At 46.1% G+C, this 15,683-nt stretch overlaps 1 protein-coding gene across 1 annotated transcript in view; it reads right to left on the bottom strand.

Annotated features, from left to right (window-relative positions):
- Positions 1–15,683, bottom strand: part of LOC115618518 (tetraspanin-15-like) — a 41,507-nt gene that overhangs the window by 17,708 nt on the left and 8,116 nt on the right. Inside the window, exons 3-4 of the mRNA XM_030510170.1 lie at positions 3,524–3,598; positions 796–891 (exon numbers count right to left, since the gene is read on the bottom strand). Coding sequence (XP_030366030.1) covers positions 796–891; positions 3,524–3,598 — 171 coding nt within the window. The remainder of the gene's footprint in view (positions 1–795; positions 892–3,523; positions 3,599–15,683) is intronic.

Below are 15,683 nucleotides of genomic sequence, written 5' to 3'. Positions count from 1 at the left end.
CAAACTACATGGTGCATGAAATACAGCTGCAGCATAGCAAAAGTTAGCTTAAAATAATGGGAGGACTATTTTATTGACCTGCAGGTTGGCTTGAGGATGGGAGATGGATCCTGCCAGCTCCTGGCAGGCTCCAAGCGATCGATATGAGACAGAATATGCAACTACACACCTAAAGAAATTAAAGCAGACTGTGCCAAGCCCCAGAATTGGCCTGGACATGGCTCTTGCTCCTGGTGTTGCCTATGGAGAGGTCTCCTCTCCTTCCAGCTACTGCATGAAAACACTCTGTCTGCAATTTTCCCATTGAGACAAGGGCTTGGCCAGCTACTGAGAACACCTCAAGTAAAGAGACTTACCTAAGGAGGCCTATCTAAGCTCACTTGCAGCCCTGAAGCAGATTTAGCACATGTTATTTTATTCCTCTTTCTCTCTCTATGCAGGTTGGGGTAGTGACCAAAAAGCTTTCAGGTGTTAGACACCAGTTTCTCATTGAGATCGGGAAATGTATGGTCCATACCATGGTGTGGAGAAGAAGATGCTCTTCGCAGGGCATTCGGACAGCAGAATAACTCACCAAAGAGCCCTGTGGGGTGAGCTTGGAGAACAGCATGAGGCAAAACTGTGCAAACAGAGCAGTGTCAACCCCAAAAGATAAAAGATACTTGAGACGGATCAAGCAAAGCAGCCGAGGGATGGGAATAAACTCTAAAAACACAGAGAGAACTGCTTCAGTGAGGCACAGATTGACTATTTCTTCACGCCCAAATGCCCCCAATGCCACCTCCACAGCCAAACCTTTTCTTGTACAAAATCCAAGATGTTCTTGAAGTCAAGGTCATCGTAATAGTGCCTGATGCCCGCTTGGATGTTGGAGTGGAAAACTGCATTCATCTGGGGACAGAGAAAAACCCAAAACGTGGCTCGCACATGGAAAAGGCACAGGGAAAAGAATGCAAAACATGAAGGATTTTTCATAGCAAGTGTTGCCTGCTGTTACTGCAGTAAGAGTTGAACCCACACGCTGGGATAAGCCTACGTCTCGGGGCAAAAGTCATCATTTAGGGTTCAGCAGCATCATTTCTGAGCTCTCAAGGTGAGCAGCACCCATAGCACCTCTCTGTTTCCTGCACATGCAAGCAGACCCACCTGATTTTTCCTATTACATTTTGCTATTAAGGTGAATTCTTCAAAATCTCCCTCAAGCTCTCCAATCCCATTGGATTTTAATCACTGGATAGGGGATGGTGCTGCTGCATTAGGAGGGGTTGGAGAAGGTGAAATGGGCTGCGACAGCCAACACGGCCGGCTGCAGAGTGATTTATCCATGGGATGAGCTACAGGCAGGAGCAGAGACCTCATCAGAGCCCTCAATCACTCTTAATCCCAACAAAACATTCAGCAATTCAATCATGCCCTGAAAGGGAACGGTGCAGCCAAGGCTGGGGCTCTCCCTACTGCTCCTTCAGCCCTATCTCAGAGGACAATTTGACACATTTAGGCGCTTCACATTAAATGCTAATTGAATTGAAAATGTCTTTTACAGATGCCTGGGAAGCTTATTAGTGAGCTGGGAATGAAAGCTCGGAATGGCCTGTGCAGAGCCCAGCACAGGTTTGTCGTTGACTCCTGACAAAGCGCCAAGCAGAACTATTAATGAAGGGAAAAGGAACTTGTTTTATCTGAGTTGGAAGCAGGGGAAAGGAGCGGGGGAAAGAAAATGTTGTTTTTCATAATTCACTCTGACATGAAAATTAGAGGTTGGGCAAACCAGGAACAGGGAGAAAGAAAGAGAAATGAAGGCACGTCAGAGCGGCAGATAAAGCAAGGGAACAGCCGAGGGGATGTGAAAAACCTGGAAGGAATTGCTCACATGGAAGTTTGTTAAGATGTTCATCCCTGGTTTGCCCACCTCTAAGCCCAACACAATGGGCAACACCCGGGTTTTACCATTCTCTGCTTGGTTTAGCCCAGCTAGGCTCATCTCATCCCCCGATCCTATTGACCTCCAGAAAGATGCCAGCCTGGAGGCAGCCTCTGGAATTAAACCTTGGTTTTAAGGGGGGAGATAGATGTCACAGGGTTAAATCATTCAGTTCTGATTATGAGACCTCTCCACCCCTTTCCCTTCAAGGACACCAAACCCATTATCTCCAACAATCTCCCCAAATCCATTTGCATATGAACAGAGCCCATTTCAATGCTCAGTAGCTCCAAGGCCACTAAATTCATTCCTCGTCCTCGCTTATTTAATATAAAAATCCAATTAAATGTGTTTTTAACAAGTTTAATAAACAACCATTGTTCCAAATGCAGATTTGTGCCTCTGAACAATTTCAGGGCATGTGGATTCATCACTTGTCGGATCTCTTTTCTCTCTTCTTCATTGTTTGATTTTTAATTAGGTTTTGATAATGCCCAATACATCTAAATTAAGGGACAATTCAGGCTTTAATGGTTTCTACTCAATCCAGGAGTTTAGTTACAAACTGCAACCTCTCTCCTGATGGTACCAGTGTTTTCCCATTGTATTCCTGCAGCGCAGGATGGTGCTAAGCACCACCATTGAGGCTCAAAGGTGGAGCAAAGCAGAAGATTTAAAGATTAATTCCACAAAATACAGCCCCTGTGTGGCAGCACACATTGATTTTCTATATGTGAGAAGGACTCACGCAATCTGATTTTCCTCAAAGGACATCTCTCCATCAGTACACCATGTTTTTCAGGGTTAAGAGGGTTTTGGAAAGCTCTGGGAAGCTGCTGGATGGAATTGACTGCAGCATCCAAAAAGCAGCGTCCTTCCCCATTGCCTCCCTTCACTTTGAGGCTCACCAAGCACATCAGCCACAACCCCAACCTGTCTTTGAGGCTCACCAAGCACATCACTCCCAACCCCAAATTGTCTTTGGTGGTCCCTAAGCACATCATTCCCAACCCCAACCTGTCTTTGGGGCTAACCAAGCACAGAATTCCCAACCTTGATGGGTTTGAAAGCATCTTTGTGCATAGGGGAATCAATTTTTAGAGCCCATAAGGAGGTATTTCAGGTGCTGTTCTCCTGCCTCGTGCATTCACTGAGCCAGCAGAGATTGAGATTAGCTATTTAATAGCTTGATCGATTGCAGGGGTATGATTAAATTGAACATGGCAGGGTTCCTTTAGCAGAAGGCAGGCAGCCAGGAAGGACACACGTTGGAAGCATTTACCATCAGCTCTAACTCAAACTCGATGTTGCAAACACAAGCCACCAGTTACCATGCTTGAGGTGAGGAGCTTAAAGAGTGCCCAGAGAAGCTGTGGCTGCCCCATCCCTGGCAGTGTTCAAGGCCAGGTTGGACACAGGGGCTTGGAGCAACCTGCTCTAGTGGAAGGTGTCCCTGCCCGTGGCAGAGGGTTGGAACTGGATGAGCTTTAAGGTCCCTTCCAACCCAAACCAGGCCAGGATCCTACGGTTTTCCCCCCCGATGACATGTGGGGCTGCAGTTTGTCACAGTTCAGCATCCCTGAACCTGCTGACTGCACCTACCTTGTTTTCAAAGATGATTTCAATGAACAGCAGCAGCAGCTCCATGAGGAAGATCACCAGAAGAACCCAGAAGAACTGAAAAGAGAAAGGGAAAGATTAGCCCTGCTCCAAGTCAGGCTGGGTTGTCTGTCAGTGGTTAACCACAACAAGGGAGACCTAGAAACCAAAAGCTGCTTCAAAACACTTAAAAATCAAATAAACTTCATTACAAGCTCCCCAGAGGCCTGTAGATCTCTTCTAAAGATCTCAGGCCTAATAGGGGAAGGGAGGAAGAGAGGATTGAAAAAAGAAACCAGATACAATTCGAATGGCCAAGATGTATACAGGGAAATATGTAACGTGGATGCAATGGAAGAAAATGTTATAGAAGCATAGAATGGTTTGGGTATCTAACCTAGCTCTATTCTTTGACAGTTTAAAGCCATTCCCCTTGTCCTGTCCCTACAGGCCCTTGTCCAAAGTCACTCTCCAGGTTTCCTGGAGCCCCTTTAGGCACTGGAGCTGCTCTAAGGTCTCCCCTTCAGGAGCCTTCTCTTCTCCAGGCTGCCCCAGCCCAGCTCTCTCAGCCTGGCTCCAGAGCAGAGCTGCTCCAGCCCTCGCAGCAGCTCCGTGGCCTCCTCTGGCCTCATTCCAACAGCTCCACATCCCTCTTGCATTATCTCAGGGTTAGATATAGGTGTGCAGCATCCCTCTGTGCTGGAATGCTGGCACTTGGTTGAACACTGACGATTTAAATCTGGGCATCCAGTGGAGGATCATCATCCCTCAGAGTACAGGCAGTGTCTCATGCCTCTGAGGATTGACTGTGCCAACATTCGGGCTGGAAATCAATGCCCTGATGGTGCAAATTCCTTAAACTAGAAGGTCTGATGTTCTTGCAGCCCAAACCTACCAGTCTCCTAGTGCTTTGGTTGCTAGCTGATAGGTCTCACATCCAACTTTGCAGAGGACGGAGAGCAAAGCTCTGCTTAGCTCACGCTTGTCTCCCCAAGTCCATCAGCAACTTTTGAGACTTGCCAGAGAAAGGAAGGTGGAAAGTTACCATGGAAACCTTAGGAAAAATCCTAAAGCAAGTTAAAAAAAATAATAAAGGGAGGAGGAAAAGGTAATTTACTACCAGGATATTCCCTTTGGCCTTTGGTTTATTCGAACACCCCATTTCCAAACGCAGCACAGGTACCCTCATGCCCCTAAATTGTTCCCCAAGCTTGGCAAAACCAAAGCACTGATGCAGGAAAACACCGCTTCATGCCCCAAATCATTTGGGTTTTTAATTAACCACCCATCAAGGAGCTTTGTGACATGTGTATTTGGTAAGAGCCAGCTCGTGTGGTCCCACTGGAGGAGCACCACTTCATCACCAGCTAAATCAGCTCCTAACGGGTCGGGTATCATTTAGGAATCCCATAATTAAGGACTATAATTAACCAAGCACCTGGTATCTTGTAGGAAGAGATGATACACAAAGCACCGCACGGAGCTAAAGCACTAGAAACAGGGGCTGCTTCAGGAGGAAGCCCAAGGTAACGTGGTTCATGGCTTTACCAAGCAGGACATGTCTGCATCTTGCAACACTGCAGCAAGAAAGAGAAATTCAGGTTTGGAAATATTTTTGTTCCTCAGCCTTAGTTAAAACCCCCAAAAATAAATAAGTGTGAATCATAGCATCCCAGCCTGGTTTGGGTTGGAGGGACCTTAAAGCTCCTCCAGCTCCAACCCCCTGCCACGGGCAGGGACACCTTCCACTAGAGCAGGTTGCTCCAAGCGCCTGTGTCCAACCTGGCCTTGAACACTGCCAGGGATGGGGCAGCCACAGCTTCTCTGGGCACCCTGTGCCAGCGCCTCAGCACCCTCACAGGGAAGAGCTTCTGCCTCAGAGCTCATCTCAATCTCCCCTCTGGCAGCTTAAAGCCATTCCCCTTGTCCTGTCCCTACAGGCCCTTGTCCAAAGCCCCTCTCTCCAGGTTTCTTGTAGACCCTTTAGGCACTGGAGCTGCTCTAAGGTCTCCCCTTAAGGAGCCTTAAGTTCAGCCTACAGGCTGAACAAGCCCAATTCTGTTGCCAAACCCATGGGAGGCTCCTCTGAAAGCACCAGCTCTTCCCAGAAATCAAGAATTTGACTCTTGGTGCAGGTCACCAGGTTTTCCTGCTCTTTCCAGTGTTTTGGCCATTGTTCAGTCTGCACTGATTTTGTCCCTGACTATTTCCTTCTTTTGGTGTCCATTTCTGCCATAAAGCTTGTCAAGGCAAGACATAAGAGGCAGGGTTTATGCAATACAACTCAGCCTGCTTTGTGCATATCGAAATCAAGGCTAATATTTAATATCAAGGTTTGGTATTTGAGTTATAAACAAACGTGGGCATGTTGGGCACAAGTCTATGGAATGCCGGCTGTACCCAGCTATTAGAAAACTGATGCCTGAATGCAGCTTTCAAATGCTCCATCACATAAGGGTCACAGGTAGCAAAACCCACTGTTCCCAAGAAATCAAGCCAAAAAAGAACTGAGCTCACAGCTTTTATAAACAGGGGGAAAGTGCAGCATTATCTGCAAAGAAAGACACGGCAGATGCTGACTGCAATCCCTTGCAAGAGAGAAACTGGGAAGTCACATAGGTGATACCCAGCTCCCCCTGGACACCCCACAATCCATAACCTTCATGTCTTCAGAAAGCCCATCATTTCCCTTATAATTTATAGAGGATTTGCAAGAAAAGCCACCATCAACTTAGGTTTCCAGAATAAGCCTTGAAAATGGAGCAGTCGGAGCAAAAACCAGCTCTTCTTCCCCCAAGTAACAGCTGCACAGAGCATGAAAACCCTCACTGCTACATGAACATAGCAGTAAGCAGCCCTGGTTTTGCATCCGTAAGGGTTGGAGCAATCACCAGTAACTGTAATGCACATTTAGGAGCTGGCAAGATCCACGATCGTCTCTTTTACCTAGTGCACTGCAGTCCTTGCTGTCTGCCAGACTAAATATATCATCATTTTGTTCCTTAAAAAGACTTCAGCACCAAAATCAAGAGCAAAAATCCACATTAAACAGCATTTAACCCCACCTTGAGCTGCTGTAAGGTTTAAAATCACAAAGCAGTACACTGAGGAACTGGTTTTTCCCCAGTTTCTGCCGAAATTCAGCCTTTACATGGAAGTGGTGACTCTTTGGCCACGGTTTCACTGCTCACATCCCTGTGAGGAGCAATCACTGCAGAGGAGAGACCAGGAAGGTGCCCGAGGATCTCACCCATCCCAAAGCAAAGCCCAGCCTGAACAGAGAAACTCCCCAATAAAACCTTCATCTTGCTGAAGACAGATGGATCAGGGAAAAGTTGCTCAATCCTCACTTCATTAAGACCCGCCGCAGCCAGCTCCCTTTAAAGAGCTCATCAATCCCAAGGCTCACAATAAATTATGGTATTTCATTCCCTCAAATACCTTGACAAAAAGATTAATCACCCTCATTGCCATGATCAGGCTGCTCCTTCCCTCCTCTAACAAGTCTCCAGAGCTGTTTTGTTCATCATTAATCTCTGTTGAAGCCCAAATGAGCACAGAAGGAAAGCGCCGAGGGACCACATTCAGGTTTTAAGAGGGATTCCTGGAGTCTGGGGAATAACCAGCAAGTAATTCCCCAGAATAGGGTTGGGGTTATTTTACACAAGCAATACATAGCTTGCCTGGAGTGATCCCTTCCCATATGCCCTCTGTGTGTTTGGTTTTCTGCCACCTCCATACACCAGATAGGATGTCTTCCTGTCAAGTTTCGTCTCCCTGAAGCTTAAAACCTATCTGAAATACAGAGTTGGTCCAGAGTTAATGCTTCCAGCCGTGGGTCTGGCTCCTATTGGGATGCAAACTGACTAGTGCTTCATTTCCAGAGCATGGCAGCGTGCATCCACCTGCAATTTCCAGCTCAAACACATCCTCACCAGGCAGAAAGGATGAACGTGGGCCAGGGAAGAATTGCAGCAACTGAGGCTGGGGGATGAATAAACCATGCAGAGATTCATTCATCACCAGCCCAGGGAAGGAGCTTTGAGCTGAGCATCACTCCTGAGCTCAGATGCACTCAAGACACTTATGGCAGTAGGAGATTCAGACATGCCCAGCCTGAGTGTGGCTCCAAGGGGATTTTGGATGGAAGAGGGGTGCTCTGTTTATCTTTCTGCCTTCTTGAGGAATTTTGCATTCAAACAGCACAGGCAGATCATAAGAGCTGCCTAATTTAAGAAATCAAGTGTGGGGTTTGCTGAGAACAAGTTACTGGTTGTACTTACAAGAAAAGACTCTACAAGCCCCGTATAATGAGACCCTATAGGAGCAAATGGAGGAGGAGTGGAGGGATTTGAACCCCCTCTGTGAAGGGTGGAGATAACTTTATCCTCATTCCAGGCCCTATAGTCACCATTAAACCCCTGTGGGAACAGGTATTCATGCAAATAACACCCCCCAGCACTTCATTTTGATCCATTCCTAGAGATGCTTGTCCAGCAAAGAAGCTGTGTCAGCCCCACTGAAGCCAAGGAAAGACTTTGGACCTATTAACATAAAAGTGGTCATCAAGGGATGGAAAATATGGATTTCACACCCCAAGATGAAAAGAGACTTGTGCAGTCTCATTTCTCTTCTTTAAAGCCTGCATCACCCTGGTTTTGCATGCACAACAACACTTCACAGGATGGTGGTTCTGAGGTTTCACCCTATTTTGGGGCATCCAAAGCAGGAACTGGTCGTTCCCTCTTGATAAATGGGAACAGACCGAATGTTCAGGTAATGCAGAGGCGTGTGATGAATCCTTCCCTCTACCTGTGAGGCCACTAAATCATCCCCTTAGCAAGCTCCTGCCGCCGCCTCTGCTTTCCTTGAGACCACGGCTTGAATGGAGCCCAGAAACACGAATCCGGTCACATTTCTCCCGAGCTTGAAACTTTAAGTACTGCTTTGAAAGAGCTGTTTCTTCCTAATGACACGTTAGAGCTTTCTCCCACACAGAGTGGCCCTTTCTAAGGGTTCGCTTCTCTTCTGACAGACAGTTGCACACAGCCCTTCCTCTGAAAGCCCCAATCACTGTTTATTCCCACATAGAAACAGCTTTCAGTGTTGCTTTGAAGGAAAGGGAGAAAAACACTCCAAGCTGTCAGCAATGTCTCTTACGCAGATAAAACAAGGACAACAAAGCCCAGATGAAGCCACTTTGCAGAGCATCTTCTGTTCTGGCAATACAGTAATAACCCTCTCTGCCCAGGACACTCCTATTCATATAAACCATGCAATGTGCCCCTTCTGCCCATGCACCCAGGCTGGGGGTCATTACCCCTATGTGGGTTTCATGCCTGCATTTGCCCAGCCTGGAGTCAAAATATACATTTCAGAAGCTAAATAACCAAGCAGCCTGGTTTTAATCTCAAAAGGTCAGTAGCCTTGCAAATAACCAAGAGGGACTCCCTAAGAGAGCCTGGGTACCAGCCTTACCTCCACTGAGCCCCACAGATACCTGCTCTGCCCCTTTGAAGATCAAATCTGCTCCCTAGACCTGGCAGAAATGCTGTTTTCCCCCTTCTGGGCTTTTAAAGGCTGCAGCTGGGTCTATTTTTGGCTGCTGTTAACCCTTCCTTGGCTACAGCCCTGCTACCCTCTGCTCCCATTTCAAGACCAGGATGGACACTGCAGCTAGAACATGCTCATGTTCCCCAAAACCCAAAGAAAAGGAGGTTTTTAAGGACAGGGATGGATGTTGCCTCTCAGACTCCCCCCCCCCTCCCCCCCCATTCATTCCATGAGCAATGGCTCCTTTCAGATCTAATTTGTTTCAGAGTTTGAGGGCCAAGCAATCAGATTTTCCCTCTTTCCAAAGATCTCTGTGCCTGCTGCTTTCCCCCAAACAGGGGAAATACTTCAACAGCAAAAGCAGCTCAATCCTTGAATGTGCTGAAAATCCTAACGCAGATTAAACCACTTGAATGCTATTAATATCATCTCAGACGTTGCAAAACCCTCTCCTCTGCCTTATCCCAGTGCTCCCCAGCATCCTTTCGTTGTGCCGTCGGTAGCACTGACTTTGAGGGATGCTGCGGACCCACCAGCACTTCTTTGGGAATAACAATGAAGCATGAGAGATAACTTCTATTCATTAACAATTCACATTGAGAGGGTAAATAACTTGAGAGATGTTGATAAATAATCCTGCTTGGAGGATTTTGAGGAGGGAGTTTGTAATGTCAGCCCTTTACTGGGCTTTCCAGATGCTGTGAAGCCCCATTAATTCACTGCTGGTATTATTGTACTGGCTAATTTAGTGATTGGATTACAAAAGAAAGGGGTGAGCACCAAGGAAAGAAGTGCAACATGCTGGGAGTTTGCTTTTTGCTGTGCCCAAAACCTTCCCAAAGTGCTCCTGGAAAGATGGTGAATGCAAGAAATTCAGTGTGGAACTGCCAATATTTAAGTGTGGCAAAAGAATCATTCAGGGCTCCAGCCCCCTCTTCTCCCTCCGAGCTAAACCTGGGCCAAGCAAATCCCAGTTTAAAGCCTGTTGCAGCGATTGAAAGAGGTGAGCAACTCTTAGAGGAATCAGCCACTATTTGTTGCACAAAGCTCCTTCTGCTACTCTGGGGTTTCCCACTTTGCCTCAAGCAAATGAAATAAGTGAAATAATGGTAATTCAAAAGGATTGAGAACCACAGATTTAAAGGAGAACAAATGAGAGGCAGAGAGCTGGGTAAAAACTGCTAGAAGGGTCCCTGTAAGGCTTTTTCCTAACCACTCTGTGTGGCTACGCAGGAAAAAACCAAAAGCAGTGGTGGTTTTGCTTTGAGAACCTGTAATCGGAGTGTGCTGTGTAATCAGGAAGCAATACAAAAAACATGCAGCTCCCCAAGCAAACCTCTGCAGCAAGGAGTTTCTTCTATCACTTTTTCCAGCAGGCTTCATCAGGAATTAGGTTTTTTGGAGAGTTAAAGCAGCACCATTCAAACTTGCTGATATCTCTGGAATAGCCAGAGGAAAATCCTCATTGTGGATGCAGGAAGCTGAGCCCCCCAGCTCGCAGACCCCAGCCTAGTCCCCAGGAAGCATAAAGAGAAATGGGGTTTTACTGTGATGCTTTGCATGAAGCATCATAGAATGGTTTGTGTTGGAAAGGACCTTAAAGCTCATCCAGTTCCAACCCCCTGCCATGGGCAGGAACACCGTCCACTAGAGCAGGTTGCTCCAAGCCCCTGTGTCCAACCTGATCTTGAACACTGCCTTCTGGTCTTGGAAATTTGACTCTTTACTGCAGATCCTCAAGGGATAGTTTCTTTTTGCTGGCCTGGTGGCAAACACATTCTGGGGTCCATAGAGGAGCTGGATATCCCCTGCAAATCCTCTGCTCTCATTCCAGCACCATGATACCATGAGGAATTTACCCAAGTCAAATATCCAAGTGGTTGAAGAGCAAGTGATGCACCCCCAAAACATTAACTCTTTACACCTATTTTACCCAATTCTTCCAAACTCAAGAGAGAAATAAGGAGAAAGTGCTAGTTAGTGGTATTTTTACCTCTTCTGGCTTAAAACTGACTTTCGGTGGCTGCTGTAGGGTCATGAATTAGCATTGGCAATGTGGCAGAGGGATGCTTTATACGGCACTGCTGGAATAGAGGTTTTCCAGGTTATTTTTTGCCCCTTTCTCTGCAAGATCGGAAAGAACCCCAGCTGCTTGGAGCAGCTCAGACCTCCAAGTGCTCCTTCACACGTGCGTTTCTCTGATTGCTTTTATTCAGGCCCCCCAAGCTTCAAATCACTGTAGGAGCTGACTCTCTTCGAGGGGGAATTTATCTTCCCAGGAGGACAATTCTCCATCCACACAATAGCTCTGTGATTGCCAACCATTTCTCACTCCCCTCTTCAAACCTGATCTATCTGCCACTCTTTCAGCATTTCATCTCTCTATTTACACGTGCAATCAGAGGCTGGAGAGGGAGGGGGAAAGGCACATTTCAAGCCCAGCTCAGGAAGTCGCATCATGGGTTGACCTTGAGAGTAATAATACCCCAATTGCAAAGAAAATAAGTGATGAAGCTGGTGGCGGGTGCTGGGCTTTGATTTTCACATCTTGCTGTTGTTGGCATTGGGAAATAACAGTATAAATAGAAATACACCTTTTTCTATATATATATATGTATAGATTTCTATTGGTTATATATTTTTATGTGTGTGTATATATATATATATAGTCACCTGCAAAAGGCCAAAAGAGCTGTGGTAGCAGCAGATCTCTTGCTGCCACAAACCCAAGGTCAAATCCTGCTTTGGGATGGCAAATTTTGGCAACCCCAAGGCAGGATCCCAAAAACCTCATCCCATGGAAAAGCAAAAGAGAAAAACTGGCTTTTTTTGGCCTGCCTGGATCCTCATCTCTCTTCCATTCTGCAGTAAAAGAAAACCAACTCTATTGAAACCGCCTCTGAAAATTCATAGTATTAATGACTTTCTGGAAGCTAAACTATCCGTGGGATGAACACACGGATTCCAAGCTCCCAGGTAAGAAATGCTGAGTGAGAGATGATACATTTCTAGTAAAAACAGTGCTTAAAAAGCCATGAAATGGAGAAAATTTGGGCATATTCAACTGCAAATCCCGACTGCCAGAGCAGCCTCTCCCATTGCACTCCCAGTTCTGAGACCAAAGCATCCCACCTCTCCCCAGCCCTCTAATTGAGCCAGAGAAACATTGATTTTTGCAGTCTAGTTGCTAAATCACCCTGAGCTCCCCCAAAGCAAAGGGAAGCCATCTTCATCAGACAGCCTGCAGCAATTCAAGCCCTGCAAACGTTAATGGTGACGGAAGAAACTTGATTTCCAAAGAGAAACTCTTCACCCATCTATTAAATCCAAGTGTTTGTAACATCAATTCCATACACTAGCAGCCAAAACACCCAGGCTTTTAATAAACTTGAGCTAAGAATTGCAAGCAGGCAGCGGCTTTATTGAACTGATTTGCTTGGGTTATTAGAGATGTCACTAAAGACATGATAATCTGGCTTATGCCAGGTAAAAGCCAGGTTGTGTGTGACAGTGACTGGTAATGACTGGAGAGAATAAGATTGATAAGGAAAAGATTAAAACCAAACTGTAATTTGTGGTACCTTGCGGGGGATATTGGAATAATATATCAAGTAGTAAATTTAGGAGCTTTCCTGACTGTCTTGTCCAAGAGAAATGTTGGCAGATTTGTCTCCAGGGGGCTAAGGAAGATAAAAATCCATCTCTCAGCAGTAAGAGACTGAGATGAATGAGGACCTAACAAGCACAAGTGCACCTACACCCACAGCATTTCAGGTGGGAAAGGAATAGGTTATTAATCTCAAGAGCTACCTGAAGGAGTAGGGCATTGAAGTATTTGCTCCTAAGGAGAGAGGAATTTCTTGCCTGCTCTCAACATTAACAGGACATATTTTTAGATTAAGAGATAAGCCATTTTTCATAGCCATTTGAAGTTTGGGTTGGTTTTGTGCTCATCATTAGCTTGGGTTCCCTGTAAAAGCATTCCAGCAGCTGCAGTGCATCTGCACACACATGCTCCTAAGAGCTCAAAGGGATTCATGCATTGATTTTTCTTCAGCCTCAATATATGTGTTTCTATGCTGCCTCATGATACAATCACCAGGGTCTGTCCTGAGACTGGTTTTGGGGCTCATAGAATCAACTAGGTTGATTCTAGGGGCAGAGCCCCTTTCTCCGTGGTCCCTGCACCACTAGATTCCCCCTCAAGGTGAAGAGCTTACAAACCCCACTAATCAATAATGGCTTTTCAAGAGTTTTCCCAGTAAAAACCAGCAGAAACAGCTACAGATGAAAGCAAGCCCCAGCCTCCCACACCTCAAGAGGCTGCTGCATGAGAGAGGTCGTCCCACAGTGAAACCCGCAATGAATTCCTGGAATAAGCACCCACTTTTGGGTGATGGATGGAAATGCTAATGCATTTCATGGACAATTCCAACATAAACACAGTGGGGAAACCCAGGCTTAGCCACATAGTCTTGCCAATATGACCTGAGTAGGTAAGAGCAAAAGAAAATATTGAGTAATTCAGCACCATAAAACCATGCATGGTCTTTCCAACACAGCCCAGTCTCACCAGGGAACTGTTTTAAGATACAAGGATAAGGCACTTTTGCTGGGATAAGCTACATCTCCACCAGGAAAACACTAATCCAATGTTGCTCCCATAAAGATATGCAACCCCTTTGAGTGGGCAAGTCCTCTGTGGCTCACCCAAGGTGGCAGAGTGAGCCAGAGGTGGACATGCAAACCCACGCTCGTCATCTGGGCTCTTAGAGATGCTCTTTAAGTGACTTTTTTTGTCTGCTATGGGCTTGCAATGCTATTTCCTACAAGAAGAGGCAACATCACAAGTTTTGCCTCCATGGAGACCACAAATATCTCCCTTATTTGTGAGATATGTATACAAAGAGCACCCTTATTTATCTCATCATCAAGAGCATTTCCAAAATGCTTCCCCCTGTCACGCTCTTCTCCTCGTGCTGATGCCCATCAAGGTGAATATATCCTTGGGGGAAAGAGTGTGCAGCTCCAAGACTGGGAATTAGATCGGATCCATTGTCAGAAATGGATATCAGCTCAGTGGATCCATGGTTTAGTGGTGGACTTGGCAGTGCTGGGCTAATGCATGGACTCAATAATCTTAAAGGTTGATTCCAACCTACACGATTCTATGATTCTATGAAATATCACTTCCTTTACCTGCTCCTGGAAAATAGGTATTAATGTAGTATTGGACCAACTGTGCTGCTCTGCAGCCAACTAAAGGCAGGTGAGGAGCCTTGAGCAACCCCAAAACCCCACCACCCAGAACTACAACACATTTTGACATGAGACAAACATCACCTCTTAGATCCTCGCCAAAAGGGATGCAAGTGTTACTGTGAGCGATGACTTGCCCGGGTATTGCTGTGTTTATTCCACATGGCAGGCGTGAAGCTGCTTATATCCACAGGGAGAAAAATGCAACCCAAATGGGCAGGATTATTTCTTTTTCTCAGCTGTGCCCATTGCAGAATTGATTCGGTCGACAACCTGTGAAATACAGTTAAGGAGCTTGAGTTTCTGTCGCTCCAAGGAGGAGATTTCCTATCCTCTGATGTGTCTGTTTTCCACTTCCAAATTGAGTCTGGGTTGTGGAAATAGAGGATTAACCACAATTCATGAGTATTAGCACAGGGAGAAAAAATATTATTGGGAATTTGAAGTACTTATCCTGCTTTGGAATAAGCCTAGAGAGAATGAACACAATATGGTATCGCTTTAAAAGCAGACGAATGAAAAAGAAGATGCAGTGTTCTCCACAAGCAACATAACTTCAGCTTTGGCAGAAAGCTGTTTTCTAGGCTTAGATCGTAAAGAAATACAGAGCTTTCCCAGTTGTTCTGATGCACAGGAAAGAGAGTGTTGTATGTTAGAGGTATATCTGAGTCCTGACAAATTCCCACTGTTACCATAGAGCATCCAAACAGGAAGAAGAGTCAGTTGATAGGGAATTAATAACAAATTAACTGTTATGCAAGCAAGCAAGCTACCAGGGCTATTGGAACACCACAAGTATCACTTGGACACGGTGTCCTTGGCCACTCACTTGGAGACCCCTCCAAACACCCAGGGTTGGGGGTAGCTCCCAAACAGAGCAGAGGGCATCTGCAATAGAGATGCAATGGGAAAAACCTCAGGTTTTAAGAGTAATATTGCAAGTCAGCACAAGAGTGTTTGATTTTAATAAACCAATGGACCTAAAACAGTGGGAGATGAAGGTGCTACACAAGCTGTTAGCAATGCCAGGCACGTGCGCACCAGCAGGGAGGCTTCATGGACCAGCACAGATTATTCATCCAAAAGCAACTTCTTCACCAAGGGAGCATTGGAAACAACTAAATTACCCACAGAGCTGTCATGGAGCTCATCAATAGATGCTGGCCCTGGCTGACGGTGATGGAAGAGCTTTGCCCTCATCTAAATAGAGGGAATTCAGCTTATAAAAGGAGAGTGAGCAGCAGGTCAGGGATCCTGCCCCTCTGCTGCGCTCTGGGGAGCCCCCCTGCAGTTCTGTGTCCAACTCTGGGGCAACAACACGAGAGGGACGTGGAGCTGCTGGAGCAAGTCC

The sequence above is a fragment of the Strigops habroptila genome, chromosome 21 (genome assembly GCF_004027225.2).
Source record: "Strigops habroptila isolate Jane chromosome 21, bStrHab1.2.pri, whole genome shotgun sequence".
NCBI lineage: Eukaryota > Metazoa > Chordata > Aves > Psittaciformes > Psittacidae > Strigops > Strigops habroptila.
The sequence above is the reverse complement of the archived record's forward strand: the minus strand, read 5'-3'. Positions and strand labels throughout refer to the sequence as shown.